General features: G+C 41.2%; 1 protein-coding gene across 3 annotated transcripts in view; it reads right to left on the bottom strand.

Annotated features, from left to right (window-relative positions):
- LOC103046432 (24-hydroxycholesterol 7-alpha-hydroxylase) overlaps positions 1 to 17,334 on the bottom strand; it is a 59,250-nt gene that overhangs the window by 26,088 nt on the left and 15,828 nt on the right. For all 3 annotated transcript variants that reach the window (XR_007439419.1, XM_049480223.1, XM_049480228.1), the window contains exons 6-7: positions 5,009 to 5,104; positions 4,735 to 4,825 (exon numbers count right to left, since the gene is read on the bottom strand). Coding sequence is in view for 2 of the 3 variants with exons in the window: in XM_049480223.1 (XP_049336180.1) it covers positions 4,735 to 4,825; positions 5,009 to 5,104 (187 nt within the window). In the remaining variant the exon portion in view is untranslated. The remainder of the gene's footprint in view (positions 1 to 4,734; positions 4,826 to 5,008; positions 5,105 to 17,334) is intronic.

Here is a 17,334-nt window from a genome sequence, read left to right as displayed (position 1 = left end):
GTGTTTGGCTAGCCCCTGTGTCTACCAATGCTTTATACTGTTTGCCTTTGATTTTAACAAAAACTGTGGTCTCGTCACTACCTTCCCTTGTAGTAAAAGAGTTTTCCTTTCTAGGTATGTAGCATAGCTGATTAGCACTACTTGGGGGGTACTGACATTCCTTGCTTATATGGCCTATTTGGTTACAGTTAAAGCATCTGATCTTTTGTTTATCTATAGGGTTCTTACTGGGACCCTTGCGCCATTGCGTCTTAAAGGCTGGTCTAAGCTGATTCATCACAACACCATGTTCACGTTGCTCAAACTCACCCCTCTGCCTGCCGGAATCTGGTTTTCCCAGCTGAAATCCTCCCTCAGCTTGTCTCGCCGCCATGAACGCCTCCGACATATCTACTGCGTGCTGTGCTGAAGTCGGGCTACGTTCGAGGATCCAGCTCCTCAACTCCGGATTGACCATGCTGAGAAACTGCTCGAGTACGATGGTCTGTCCAATTTCCTCTTTCGTTTTGTGATCCGGACGGATCCATCTTCTGTAAAGTCCCATCAGCCGCGTAAAAAGTTCACTTGGCGTCTCGCCCATCAAGACGTTATTCCTCCGAAAGCGCTGCCTGTACGTCTCCGGATTTATCTGGAATTTCCTGAGCACAGCCTCTTTCACCGCATCAAAGTCGTTAATGTCCTCAGCGCACATAGCGACATAAGCTGCCCTGGCTTTCCCTTCCAGCAGCGGAACTAAATGGAAAGCCCAGTCCGTTTTTGGCCACCTAGCCGCCTGTGCTAGTCGCTCGAACATTATAAAATAATGCTCGATATCGTCCGAGTCTTTCAGCGTTGGGAGCCTTGGCCACGCTGTAGGCGCTGGTTGAGTCTGAGCTCCTGCCGCCTCGTGAGTGCTTTCTGCAGGCATCACCGGTCTGTAGATCCGAGTGCGCGCTGTTGCTGGTGTAGTGTCGTGTGGTGCTCCGGTGTCTTCTTCCTCTCTGCCGCGCCTAACCTCCTGCTGCAGGAGTCCGAACTGAAGTTGCATCGAGCGCCACCTCTGGTCTTGTTTCGGCGCTTCTCTGCGCAGCTCCTCGTCTTTCTGCAGCTGCATATCCATGAAGTTTTGAAACGTCCTCTGAAGACAAGCGATCTCCGATGCACTCTCTGCTGTTTGCGCTTCGGAGGATTCGCATTCCTGGTCATCACTGCGTGTATGTGTTGATGATTGGGTGACGGTGGGCTTTTTTGGTGCCATCGCCCTCTCCTGGCTGGGGCCGCTCAGTAGCACGCTGCAAAATGGCTGCGGCGTCTCCTTCTCTGGCGTCCGAAGCCCTCGGTAGTTACTGTATTACCTCTGCCCAACTTTAGTTACGGCAACCGCTGCCACCATGTGTGATAAAGCGCATTCATATCCAGCAAGAACAGAACGAAACTTTATGGGTAGTGTAGGGCGAGCGCTCAGAAGCAGGGCCAGTAACCATGGCAACAAGGAGGTACAGTTTATCCGACACCGTTTATTTACACACCAACACTAATATTTACAAATTTACAGGCGTACGTACTTGACGAGAAAAGAAAACGAAAAGTAAACAAACACAAAATAATCTCTTCACGCAGAGAATAAGGTCTATCTCCTATACAGTCGTATAGAGCTTCTTTTCATGGCTGATATCCCGAACTATCTGCCCCCCACCCTTACTCATAGATCCAGTACACCTTTTATACCATTAACCCCTCCCATGAACATACCATTTCTCACACGGGTAGAACCGGGTAATGATACACCAAGTACATGGTACTATGATATAATAAGAATAACAATATTAATAATAATAATAATAATAATAATAATAGTAGCAAACTCTAATCAGTTTGTAAGTGCTGAAATCTGTACGAGTTTCAATGTACATATAAAATACACATTCACATTTCTTCCCTTTCTTTTACAGGTACACACTCCCCCTCTCTTCTGCAAGGATGGACTCACCCAGGTAAGTAAAAGGTTTTGAGTTACGTGTAGTACCCTTTTGTCTCAACAGGCTGAGCATGAGTGTACACAGGTAAGTAATATAGTCTTTATGGTGATGAAGAGGGGTATAGCCTACTTCATCACATCAGCACTGTGGAAGAATTACACATGGAGCTCTGTGCAGCAGTAATCAGCACTGTGGAAGAATTACACATGGAGCTCTGTGCAGCAGTAATCAGCATTGTGGAAGAATTACACATGGAGCTCTGTGTAGCAGTAATCAGCACTGTGGAAGAATTACACATGGAGCTCTGTGCAGTAGTAATCAGCACTGTGGAAGAATCACACACAGATCTCTGTACAGCAGTAATCAGCACTGTGGAAGAATTACACATGGAGCTCTGTGCAGCAGTAATCAGCACTGTGGAAGAATCACACATGGAGCTCTGTGCAGTAGTAATCAGCACTGTGGAAGAATTAAACATGGAGCTCTGTACAGCAGTAATCAGCACCGTTGAAGGATTACACATGGAGCTCTGAGCAGTAGTAATCAGCACTGTGGAAGAATTACATATGGAGCTCTGTGCAGCAGTAATCAGCACTGTGGAAGAATTACACAAAGAGCTTTTTGCAGCAGTAGTCAGCACTGTGGAAGAATTACACATGGAGCTCTGTGCAGCAGTAATCAGCACTGTGGAAGAATTACACAAAGAGCTTTTTGCAGCAGTAATCAGCACTGTGGAAGGATTACACACAGAGCTCTGTACAGCAGTAATCAGCACTGTTGAAGGATTACACATGGAGCTCTGTGCAGCAGTAATCAGCACTGTGGAAGAATCCCACTAGGAGCTCTGTGCAGCAGTAATCAGCACTGTGGAAGAATTACACATGGAGCTCTGTGCAGTAGTAATCAGCACTGTGGAAGAATCACACACAGAGCTCTGTGCAGCAGTAATCAGCACTGTGGAAGAATTACACATGGAGCTCTGTGCAGTAGTAATCAGCACTGTGGAAGAATCACACACAGAGCTCTGTACAGCAGTAATCAGCACTGTGGAAGAATTACACATGGAGCTCTGTGCAGCAGTAATCAGCATTGTGGAAGAATTACACAAAGAGCTTTTTGCAGCAGTAGTCAGCACTGTGGAAGAATTACACATGGAGCTCTGTGCAGCAGTAATCAGCACTGTGGAAGAATTACACAAAGAGCTTTTTGCAGCAGTAATCAGCACTGTGGAAGGATTACACACAGAGCTCTGTACAGCAGTAATCAGCACTGTTGAAGGATTACACATGGAGCTCTGTGCAGCAGTAATCAGCACTGTGGAAGAATCCCACTAGGAGCTCTGTGCAGCAGTAATCAGCACTGTGGAAGAATTACACATGGAGCTCTGTGCAGTAGTAATCAGCACTGTGGAAGAATCACACACAGAGCTCTGTGCAGCAGTAATCAGCACTGTGGAAGAATTACACATGGAGCTCTGTGCAGCAGTAATCAGCACTGTGGAAGAATTACACAAAGAGCTTTTTGCAGCAGTAGTCAGCACTGTGGAAGAATTACACATGGAGCTCTGTGCAGCAGTAATCAGCACTGTGGAAGAATTACACAAAGAGCTTTTTGCAGCAGTAATCAGCACTGTGGAAGAATTACACAAAGAGCTTTTTGCAGCAGTAATCAGCACTGTTGAAGGATTACACATGGAGCTCTGTGCAGCAGTAATCAGCACTGTGGAAGAATCCCACTAGGAGCTCTGTGCAGCAGTAATCAGCACTGTGGAAGAATTACACATGGAGCTCTGTGCAGTAGTAATCAGCACTGTGGAAGAATCACACACAGAGCTCTGTGCAGCAGTAATCAGCACTGTGGAAGAATTACACATGGAGCTCTGTGCAGCAGTAATCAGCACTGTGGAAGAATTACACATGGAGCTCTGTGCAGTAGTAATCAGCACTGTGGAAGAATCACACACAGAGCTCTGTGCAGCAGTAATCAGCACTGTGGAAGGATTACACATGGAGCTCTGTGCAGCAGTAATCAGCACTGTGGAAGGATTAAACATGGAGCTCTGTGCAGCAGTAATCAGCACTGTGGAAGAATTAAACATGGAGGTCTGTACAGCACTAATCAGCACTGTGGAAGAATCCCACTAGGAGCTCTGTGCAGCAGTAATCAGCACTGTGGAAGAATTACACATGGAGCTCTGTGGAAGAATTAAACATGGAGCTCTGTACAGCAGTAATCAGCACTGTGGAAGAATTACACATGGAGCTCTGTGCAGCAGTAATCAGCACTGTGGAAGAATTACACATGGAGCTCTGTACAGCAGTAATCAGCACTGTGGAAGAATTACACATGGAGCTCTGTGCAGCAGTAATCAGCACTGTGGTCTGTATGCAATGTTTGATCCCTAGCAGTATGTAGTGGAGCAACCTATTAGAGAATTGGCACCAGTGGAAGAAACATTTTCAGTTATACATAACTGCTAATGGAGCACAAAGTAGACCACACTAGACGAGGAAACATTAGAGGTGTACAACACACTTGCCATTGACTTTGCAGATGAGGAATAATTAGTAATAAATAATAAAGATTTAAGAACATTTGTAAACTGGTGGATTACAACTCCACATAACTAGAAACTCATGCTGGGCACTGTATTTGCTTTAGTGGGCATGCTAATATTGTTGTAGTATATTTATTTTCCTTTTGCCATATGAACAGATACCACACAACAAAACACTTGTATTTTCAATGCTTGTATTTTGCAAAGGCCTTTCTATACCTTGGTCTTTGATGACAGAGTTGACCTGATCCATGGCAGTCATATATATTCTGGGGTTGGACAAGATAAAGGCAAGGGTCCAAAACGTTATCTGAAAATGATATGATGAAGGTCAAAATGTAGCAATATATCTGCCTTGAACAAACTATGACTTGACAAATGACTTATAATCACACTAGTAAAAACATTAAACCAAGTCATATATCATTCATTTAAATATGCTATAAATATATAACACTGTCTTGCTGATATAATTACTTGGTGTCTCACTTACTGGTATTGCATTGGCAAGGGAGGCCCAAAGCATTAGTAATCCATAATTGGGTAGAAATCTATCTGTTATTGTGGTTACGAGGTGCTGCAGCAATGTCTGTAAAGAAAGACACAGACAACACATGTATTGAAGGAATTAACTGAAAATATTGTGCTGCACTACACTATTGCACTATACACTAGGACTCCTAGACAGAATGGCCATGAGAGGTATGTTGAGGGCTTCATCTTTTTGATAAAATATATGGGATTGGGGCAAGTGACAGCTTGTTTGTCTACTATCTTTTCTTCCTTTTTTGTTTTTCTGCTTGTATTTCTGCCACACATCTTATACATCTATTATAGTCTATGTTTACTTCCACATTTTCATCCCTGAGAAAATATTTATTGTGCTTCATATTTAAAACCTTGACAAGTGTCATAAAAAAAACTCGATAGTTCATTAAAGACTCATTCTTTCATTTTGTACAGCAGATTCTAAAAGGAAGAATCTGGTACATGATACAAGGATTATACAAATGCATATACATCGTAACCCACACTACCTATTCAGGGATATGTAAATTTGCATTGGAGAAAATTTGTGACTATGAAAAATGCAAACACAGACAGACAGTGTGTGGGTGGTTGACATGACGTGGCCTTTGGTCCATTTAGTCAAATATATGTAACCTATAGAAGAATATGTCAAAAGTTGGGATGATATTGTTCAGAAAGTGCTGTTTTATATGAATTTACAGAGCATTCATGGGATTAACATTTAATTTTTTCACAATTTTCAGTCAAACCAGAAAAAATACTATTGTTTGGATACCTTTGGGGAGTGTGGCTTCTTCTTATTTCAAGAACACCTCAGAAGGAAAATGAAAGTTACAGGTTGTGTTATCATTGTTTTATTTTTTTTAAGTATATCTAGTACTCCTGCTTCAGTTCTATTTTACACAAAAATACCAAAATAAATTACTTTCAATCAATATTTCCTTTAAAACTATACTGTCATATTGTAGTAAGCATGGTTTTATGATGCTAGCATAAAGCTACATTGCTTAAAGTCATGCTAAGTACATAAAATATCTATGTTTTGTCACACTATATGATATGAACTGCATTTAAATACATAAATAATGCTATTGGATACATCTATTTAGCCAAGCATCCTTAAAACAAATTTTGATAGTATATTATTCACATATTTATTATCAATACAGCAACTCAATTTACTTCCCTGCGATCCTATTTTCAAGCTGAGTCCATGGTAAACTACAGAATTGTGGCACTAAAATGTTTAGTTTGAGGCAGATTTCAATAGATGAAGAGAAATGGCAAGTACAGAAAGAACATAGAAATACAGGGAGAGATTAAATGCAGATTATGTAAGGAGAGAGAAAGTCCTGAGAAAAAAAGATGAGCAAAGTAAATGCAAACATTGAACTTTTTAACAGTGTTGCAGGTTCTGCATCAAATAGCCTATGCTAGTAAAACAAAGCTCTACAAAAGTTCAATGATTTACAAAGATTATTAGAATTGCTGTAGCTAACATTCAACAGATTAAAATAAAAAGTGCAACATCTAATGAATACAGTGGATTAGTGTTTTACTGGATAAGTTAATGTTTCAGTCACTTGTCAAACAAAGTTTGTTTGTTTATTAAATGCATGTGTGGTGTGATACCTCACATGGTGTAACACCATGTCATTTGGTGTGACATTCATAATTGTAAAAAAAATGAGGATTTTGGTTGTTTATTATAGATAAATAAATAAAAGACAGATAAAGAATAGGGCCTGCAAAGGTTATTAGGAGTTGGGTACTTTTAAACCAAGGTATTCCCAAAATAATTTGAAGTATAGTATTGTGCAAATATTTTTGGCACCTGTGGAGATTTGTAGTTAAAGAAAAAGCTTCTTATCTGTAAAGTAAGTGTTTATTAGCTCAGTAAAACACTAGAATTACAATTAGTACAAACAGCAATTTTACAAAAAGCTGTCTCCTAATTTTTCCTCCTCATCTGAGTTTAATAGAGTTATTTCTAGTTCTCTTCATATCAACACCTGGTTTGGTAAATTGGTAAATTTGGTAAATCAGGAACTCAACATATACACATGCTGGCTGAGGAGCATCCAGGAGAAATCTGGAACTACACTTTGTTCTACAGCTTGGCTCACAGGATATAACATACTTAGTTAAAAAAAGAAAATTCCTTGGTACATTTAACTGTATGTATGTTTATTTGCATCTGTTTAATATTATATGTGTTTTGTTCAGGTAAAACACTCATATTGCTGAGATAAATGGATTAGTGTAATTTGCTTTGGTGCCTGAAACAGTACTGTATATGAAAATAATGAGTTAATGTCTTCCTATGTGTGTAGATGCAAAAAATAACATATTTGCACCTGAGCAATTCTATACTATTATATAGTAATGATAAAGAATCAGGATAAAATTATTTATATAATCACATTATATTATTTAATACACAATACCATTCATGTCACACCATATGACAATTTTAGTCACTAGGGCCGTAAACTAAACTTTTCAACAATAAGTGGGACACAATCGTGAAGTGGAACGAAATTTATCATCATGAAGACCAAGTTGGTCCAAGAGACTGTTGTGGAGAAGTTTAAAGCCAGATTTGGATACAAAAAGATTTCCCAAGCTTTAAACATATAAAGAAGCACTGTGCAAGCAATCACTTTGAAATGGAAGGAGTATCAGACCACTGCAAATCTACCAAGACCCGGCCGTCCCTCTAAACTTTCAGCTCAAACAAGGAGAAGACTGATCAAAGATGCAGCCAAGAGACCAATAATCACTCTGGACGAAATGCAGAGATCTACAGCTGAAGTGGGAGACTCTGTCCATAGGAGAACAATCAGTCATACACTGCACAAATCTGCCCTTTATGGAAGAGTGGCAAGAAGAAAGCCATTTCTTAAAGATATCCATTAAAAAGTCTCATTTAATGTTTGCCACAAACCACCTGGAAGACACACCAAACATGTGGAAGATGGTGCTCTGTTCAGATGAAACCAAAATCCAACCTTTTGGCCACAATGCAAAACATTATGTTTGGGGTAAAAGCAACACAGCTCATCACCCTGAACACACCATCCCACTGTCAAACATAGTGGTGGCAGCATCATGGTTTGGGTCTGCTTTTCTTCAGCAGGGACAGGGAAGATGGTTACAATTGATGGGAAGATGGATGGAGCCAAATACAGAACCATTCTGAAAGTTGAAGTCTGCAAAAGACCTGAGACTGGGACGGAGATTTATCTTCCAAAAAGACAATGATCCAAAACATAAAGCAAAATCTACAATGGAATGGTTCACAAATAAGCGTATCCATTTGTCAGAATGGCCAAGTCAAAGTCTACACCTGAATCCAATCGAGAATTTGTGGAAAGAGCTGAAAACTGCAGAAAACGTTTTCCATCCAACCTCACTGAGCTCGGGCTTGCAGCTGTAATTGCAGCAAAAGGTGGCACTACAAAGTAATAATGCAAGGGGGCTAAATAATATTGCACGCCCCGCTTTTCGATTGTTTTATTACTAAAAAAAGTTTTAAATATCCAATAAGGTTCGTTATACTTCACGATTTTGTCCCACTTGTTTCATATCTTTATGTTTGAAGCGTGAAATGTGTCAAATTGTTGAAAAATTCAAGGGGGCGAATACTTCAAGGCACCGTAGATTTGGAAATATGAGTTGGTAGAATATAACCCAGTGATTTCCATGACTTACACTTTTTTTTATACATTTTTTAGACAAAAATGTCAATGACCCATGTACCCAAGATTTTTCACATTTTATCTGTTTAAAATATTGAAACTGTTTAATTTACTAAAAGGTTGGGATGATAAAACATTTACTACTTTGTACCATTCTACCAGATCCGGAACTTCCTGTCGGACCAACAACAGGTGGTTAGGATGGGCAACATCACATCCTCCTCACTGACCCTTAACATAGGAGCCCCCCAGGGTTATGTGCTCAGCCCTCACCTATACTCCCTGTATACCCACGATTGCACAGCCAGACACAGATCCAATGTCATCATCAAATTTGCTGACGACACAACAATTTTTGGCCTGATCTCCAATAACGACGAATCGGCCTACAGAGAGAAGGTTAACATCCTGGAAAACTGGTGACCACTCTCTAAACGTCAGCAAGACCAAGGAGCTGATCGTGGACTTCAGGAAGCAGGAGAGAGCACACTCCTCGATCTCCATCAACAGGACTGCGGTGGAGAGGGTCAGCAGCTTCAAGTTTCTAGGTGTTCACATCAGCAAGGATCTGACGTGAACAGAATACATCACAGGGGTGGTAAAGAAGGCACGACAACGCCTCTACTTCCTCAGACGGCTGAGGAGGTTTGGTCTGAAACCCCGCATCCTCAGGACTTTCTACACCTGCACTGTGAAAAGCATCCTGATGGGCAGCATCACCACCTGGTACGGGAACTGTATTGCTCTGGAGAGGGTAGTGCGTACAGCGCAGTAATCACTGGGGTTCAGCTCCCAAACCTTTTGGATTTATACACCAACCACTGCCTGAGTAAATCTAGAACAATGATGAAGAACCCCTCCCATCCAAGCCACTCCCTGTTCTCACAGCTGCCGAACCTACAAATATAACCAGCACAGCACCATCCATCTGTTAAGAAACCCCAGAATCTACTAATCTAACCAGCAAAGCACCGTCCATCTGTTATCAAACCCCAGAATCTACTTATCTAACCAGCACAGCACCATCCATCTGTAATCAAACCCCAAAACCTATTATTCAAATCAGCACAGCACAATCCATCTGTAATCAAACCCCAAAACCTACTAATCTAACCAGCACAGCACCATCCATCTGTTAAGAAACAGCATAATCTACTAATCTAACCAGCACAGCACCGTCTATCTGTTATCAAACCCCAGAACCTACTTATCTAACCAGCACAGCACCATCCATCTGTAATCAAACCCCAGAACCTACTAATCTAACCAGCACAGCACCATCCATCTGTTAAGAAACAGCAGAATCTACTAATCTAACCAGCACAGCACCATCCATCTGTTAAGAAACAGCAGAATCTACTAATCTAACCAGCACAGCACCATCCATCTGTAATCAAACCCCAGAACCTACTAATCTAACCAGCACAGCACCATCCATCTGTTAAGAAACAGCAGAATCTACTAATCTAACCAGCACAGCACGGTCTATCTGTTATCAAACCCCAGAACCTACTTATCTAACCAGCACAGCACCTACTGTCTGTTATCAAACCCCAGAACCTACTTATCTAAGCAGCACAGCGTCATCCATCTGTAATCAAACCCCAAAACCTAATAATCAAACCAGCACAGCACAATCCATCTGTAATCAAACCCCAAAACCTACTAATCTAACCAGCACAGCACCGTCCATCTGTAATCAAACCCCAAAACCTACTAATCTAACCAGCACAGCTCCGTCCATCTGTAATCAACCCCCCGAACCTACTAATCTAACCAGCACAGCACCATGCATCTATAATCAAACCCCAAAACCTAATAATCAAATCAGCACAGCACCATCCATCTGTAATCAAACCCCAGAACCTACTAATCTAACCAGCACAGCACCATCCATCTGTTATGAAACCTCAGAATCTACTAATCTAACCAGCACAGCACCGTCCATCTGTTATCAAACCCCAGAACCTACTAATCTAACCAGCACAGCACCATCCATCTGTTATCAAACCTACTAATAGAACCTACTAATCTAATCATCACAACGCCATTCATCTGTTATCAAACCCTAGAACCTACTAATTTAACCAGCATAGCGCCATCCATGTGTTATGAAACCCCAAAACCTAATAATCAAATCAGCACAGCACCGTCCATCTGTTATTAAACCACAGAACCTACTAATCTAACCAGCACAGCTCGTCCATCTGTAATCAAAGCCCAAAACCTACTAATCTAATCAGCACAGTGCCATTCATCTGTTATCAAACCCTAGAACCTACTAATCTAACCAGCAAAGCCACGTCCATCTGTTATCAAACCCCAGAACCTACTTATCTAACCAGCACAGCACCATCCATCTGTAATCAAACCCCAGAACCTACTAATCTAACCAGCACAGCACCATCCATCTGTTAAGAAACAGCAGAATCTTCTAATCTAACAAGCACAGCACCGTCTATCTGTTATCAAACGCCAGAACCTACTAATCTAACCAGCACAGCACCATGCATCAGTTATGAAACCCCAGAACCTACTAATCTAACCAGCACAGCACCATCCATCTGTTAAGAAACAGCAGAATCTACTAATCTAACCAGCACAGCACCGTCTATCTGTTATCAAACCTCAGAACCTACTTATCTAACCAGCACAGCACCTACTGTCTGTTATCAAACCCCAGAACCTACTTATCTAAGCAGCACAGCGCCATCCATCTGTAATCAAACCCCAAAACCTAATAATCAAACCAGCACAGCACAATCCATCTGTAATCAAACCCCAAAACCTACTAATCTAACCAGCACAGCACCGTCCATCTGTAATCAAACCCCAAAACCTACTAATCTAACCAGCACAGCTCCGTCCATTTGTAATCAACCCCCCGAACCTACTAATCTAACCAGCACAGCACCATGCATCTATAATCAAACCCCAAAACCTAATCAAATCAGCACAGCACCATCCATCTGTTATCAAACCCCAGAACCTACTAATCTAACCTGCACAGCACCATCCATCTGTTATGAAACCTCAGAATCTACTAATCTAACCAGCACAGCACCGTCCATCTGTTATCAAACCTACTAATAGAACCTACTAATCTAATCATCACAACGCCATTCATCTGTTATCAAACCCTAGAACCTACTAATTTAACCAGCATAGCGCCATCCATGTGTTATGAAACCCCAAAACCTAATAATCAAATCAGCACAGCACCGTCCATCTGTTATTAAACCCCAGAACCTACTAATCTAACCAGCACAGCTCGTCCATCTGTAATCCAACCCCCAAACCTACTAATCTAATCAGCACAGTGCCATCCATCTGTTATCAAACCCCAGAACCTACAAATCTAACTATCATAGCGCCATCCATCTGTTATCAAACCCCAGAACCTAGTAATCTAACCAGCACAGCTCCATCCATCTGCTATCAAACCCCAGAATCTACTAATCTAACCAGCACAGCACCATCCATCTGTTATCAAACCACAGAACCTAGTAATCTAACCAGCACAGCTCCATCCATCTGCTATCAAACCCCAGAATCTACTAATCTAACCAGCACAGCACCATCCATCTGTTATCAAACCACAGAACCTTGTAATCTAACCAGCACAGCTCCATCCATCTGTAATCAAACACCAGAACCTACTAATCTAACCAGCACAGCACCATTCATCTGTTATGAAACCCCAGAACCTACCAATCTAACCAGCACAGCTCCATCCATCTGTTATGAAACCCCAGAATGCACTAATCTAACCAGCACAGCACCGTCCATCTGTTATCAAACCCTAGAACCTACTAATCTAACCAGCACAGCACCATGCATCAATTATCAACCCCCAAAACCTACTAATCAAACCAGCACAGCACCATCCATCTGTAATCAAAGCCCAAAACCTACTAATCTAATCAGCACAGTGCCATTCATCTGTTATCAAACCCTAGAACCTACTAATCTAACCAGCAAAGCCACGTCCATCTGTTATCAAACCCCAGAATCTACTTATCTAACCAGCACAGCACCATCCATCTGCAATCAAACCCCAAAACCTAATATTCAAATCAGCACAGCACAATCCATCTGTAATCAAACCCCAAAACCTACTAATCTAACCAGCACAGCATCATCCATCTGTTAAGAAACAGTATAATCTACTAATCTAACCAGCACAGCACCGTCTATCTGTTATCAAACCCCAGAACCTACTTATCTAACCAGCACAGCACCATCCATCTGTAATCAAACCCCAGAACCTACTAATCTAACCAGCACAGCACCATCCATCTGTTAAGAAACAGCAGAATCTTCTAATCTAACAAGCACAGCACCGTCTATCTGTTATCAAATGCCAGAACCTACTAATCTAACCAGCACAGCACCATGCATCAGTTATGAAACCCCAGAACCTACTAATCTAACCAGCACAGCACCATCCATCTGTTAAGAAACAGCAGAATCTACTAATCTAACCAGCACAGCACCGTCTATCTGTTATCAAACCCCAGAACCTACTTATCTAACCAGCACAGCACCTACTATCTGTAATCAAACCCCAAAACCTAATAATCAAACCAGCACAGCACAATCCATCTGTAATCAAACCCCAAAACCTACTAATCTAACCAGCACAGCACCGTCCATCTGTAATCAAACCCCAAAACCTACTAATCTAACCAGCACAGCTCCGTCCATTTGTAATCAACCCCCCGAACCTACTAATCTAACCAGCACAGCACCATGCATCTATAATCAAACCCCAAAACCTAATCAAATCAGCACAGCACCATCCATCTGTTATCAAACCCCAGAACCTACTAATCTAACCAGCACAGCACCATCCATCTGTTATGAAACCTCAGAATCTACTAATCTAACCAGCACAGCACCGTCCATCTGTTATCAAACCTACTAATAGAACCTACTAATCTAATCATCACAACGCCATTCATCTGTTATCAAACCCTAGAACCTACTAATTTAACCAGCATAGCGCCATCCATGTGTTATGAAACCCCAAAACCTAATAATCAAATCAGCACAGCACCGTCCATCTGTTATTAAACCACAGAACCTACTAATCTAACCAGCACAGCTCGTCCATCTGTAATCCAACCCCCAAACCTACTAATCTAATCAGCACAGTGCCATCCATCTGTTATCAAACCCCAGAACCTACAAATCTAACTATCACAGCGCCATCCATCTGTTATCAAACCCCAGAACCTAGTAATCTAACCAGCACAGCTCCATCCATCTGCTATCAAACCCCAGAATCTACTAATCTAACCAGCACAGCACCATCCATCTGTTATCAAACCACAGAACCTAGTAATCTAACCAGCACAGCTCCATCCATCTGCTATCAAACCCCAGAATCTACTAATCTAACCAGCACAGCACCATCCATCTGTTATCAAACCACAGAACCTTGTAATCTAACCAGCACAGCTCCATCCATCTGTAATCAAACACCAGAACCTACTAATCTAACCAGCACAGCACCATTCATCTGTTATGAAACCCCAGAACCTACCAATCTAACCAGCACAGCTCCATCCATCTGTTATGAAACCCCAGAATCTACTAATTTAACCAGCACAGCACCGTCCATCTGTAATCAAACCCCAGAACCTACTAATCTAACCAGCACAGCTCCATCCATCTGTTATGAAACCCCAGAACCTACCAATCTAACCAGCACAGCTCCATCCATCTGTTATGAAACCCCAGAATGCACTAATCTAACCAGCACAGCACCGTCCATCTGTTATCAAACCCTAGAACCTACTAATCTAACCAGCACAGCACCATCCATCTGTTATCAAAGCCCAAAACCTACTAATCTAATCAGCACAGTGCCATTAATCTGTTATCAAACCCTAGAACCTACTAATCTAACCAGCACAGAGCCATCCATCTGTAATCAAACCCCAAAACCTACTAATCTAACCAGCACAGCACCATCCATCTGTTAAGAAACAGCATAATCTACTAATCTAACCAGCACAGCACCGTCTATCTGTTATCAAACCCCAGAACCTACTTATCTAACCAGCACAGCACCATCCATCTGTAATCAAACCCCAGAACCTACTAATCTAACCAGCACAGCACCATCCATCTGTTAAGAAACAGCAGAATCTTCTAATCTAACAAGCACAGCACCGTCTATCTGTTATCAAACCCCAGAACCTACTTATCTAACCAGCACAGCACCATCCATCTGTAATCAAACCCCAGAACCTACTAATCTAACCAGCACAGCACCATGCATCAGTTATGAAACCCCAGAACCTACTAATCTAACAAGCACAGCACCGTCTATCTGTTATCAAACCCCAGAACCTATTAATCTAACCAGCACAGCACCATGCATCAGTTATGAAACCCCAGAACCTACTAATCTAACCAGCACAGCACCATCCATCTGTTAAGAAACAGCAGAATCTACTAATCTAACCAGCACAGCACCGTCTATCTGTTATCAAACCCCAGAACCTACTTATCTAAGCAGCACAGCGCCATCCATCTGTAATCAAACCCCAAAACCTAATAATCTAACCAACACAGCACCGTCCATCTGTAATCAAACCCCAAAACCTACTAATCTAACCAGCACAGCTCCGTCCATCTGTAATCAACCCCCCGAATAGTGCTGGGCGATAAAACGATATCGATAGTTATCGAGGAAACTATATATCGCGATAAGTCGGGGCGAGAAATTCGATAAACTAAATTTTCTATTTCCCGTTTAAGTAGCGTTGTGAAAAGGCGCAGCACGAGATCAGGCAGCACGCTGAACTGCTGCTCAGCCCAGTACAACCCCTCCCCTCCCCTCTCCACCATCCCCCTCCGCCCCACCCCCCGAGCCCCTCCACTCTGAACTCCTCACATAGCGGCTCCTTCTCTCCCATTTACTGGATAAACTTCATTTATACTATTCAGCGGCGCTACACTGGAAAACTCACCTTTTAAATATGAGGCATGCGTCTCCAAGATATTTAGAGAGGTGAGCTTGTTCAGATTTCTGAAGGCAGGTAAACGCTGCTCTGTTTGCTGCTAGTTAGATTAGCTTGTCTCCAGTTTAAAGTTAGCGATGTTTAGGTGTAAAAGGGATCTGTGCAATCTGTCATCATTAGCTAAGATGCTTTCACTGCTTTTTACATTCTAATAAACTAATGGGTAACGCACGTTAGCCGTGTTAATCCACGTTTCGTGTAAATTAAGGTTAACTTCAGCACGAGTGAGGGGTTAGTATATAAACACACAGAAAGGAAGCACTTTCCATCTTTTTTCCTAACTCTCACTGTTTCTGTTAGAAAACCCTGAGGGCAGCATTCTCCTCTGTCTTTGTGTTTTATAGTTTTTAACAGATAGAGAGTCTGTTATGCTGGATATTTTACTAAATACAGAAGATTATATAATCTGTCTAGCTGTATTTGAACTGAGCTAAACATTGCTGTTACTGAACTGGAGTTTTAAATACACTTAAGTAATGTAAGTCTAGTCTACTGAAAGCCAGTAATGTTAGTATAAATCTGTACTGCAGTAGAAGTGGATCATTTCAGAAACTTGACTTTATTCCTCCCACCTCCATTATAGGCCACTTTTTTTTTTTAATATTTAAATGTTAGCTTAATTTAAATGAAAAAAAAACTAAAGGCTCTTATTTAAAAAAAAACATAAGCAGTAAATTATCTAAAATTACAACAAATAGAAAATAGAAAAACAGTAAAACATATGTAATACATACTTTTTATATGACCAAAATTAAACTAGACTGAAATCTGACTAAAACTAATAATATCCGATAGACTAAAATGTAACTAAAACTATTATACATTTTAGTGAAAAGACTAAGACTGTATCAAAATCACCTGTCAAAATGAACACTGTGATATACTCTTGTATTTTGCTTTATGTAGTTGCCTGCATTCAGGGAGGGGAATGATCTTTTGATTAAATATAATTTTATAAAAATAAATAAAGTGTTATTGCAATTTAAATTAAACAGACATATAATGTAAAGGGTCTTACATATTTTTTAGTTTATATATTTGTCCCCTTTTTAAAATTAATTTAAAAGCTGTACCCACCTGGCAAGATGTTAACATCCTAGTGTCTGTCCACAAGGCTCTGAGCCTGCTAGTGATTTTGTCCATAACTCCCTTATTCTGTCACTTCTGAGTAAAAATAGAAACCTTTAAGTGTAACAGAAAGTGATTTGATTTATATCGTGATACATATCGATATCGGCTGATATGAAAAACTATATCGTAATAAGATTTTTTTCCATATCGCCCAGCCCTACCCCCGAACCTACTAATCTAACCAGCACAGCACCATGCATCTATAATCAAACCCCAAAACCTAATAATCAAATCAGCACAGCACCATCCATCTGTTATCAAACCCCAGAACCTACTAATCTAACCAGCACAGCACCATCCATCTGTTATGAAACCTCAGAATCTACTAATCTAACCAGCACAGCACCGTCCATCTGTTATCAAACCCCAGAACCTACTAATCTAACCAGCACAGCACCATCCATCTGTTATCAAACCTACTA

This window comes from Astyanax mexicanus, chromosome 1 (genome assembly GCF_023375975.1).
Source record: "Astyanax mexicanus isolate ESR-SI-001 chromosome 1, AstMex3_surface, whole genome shotgun sequence".
NCBI lineage: Eukaryota > Metazoa > Chordata > Actinopteri > Characiformes > Acestrorhamphidae > Astyanax > Astyanax mexicanus.
This window is presented reverse-complemented; position numbering and strand designations above follow the sequence as displayed.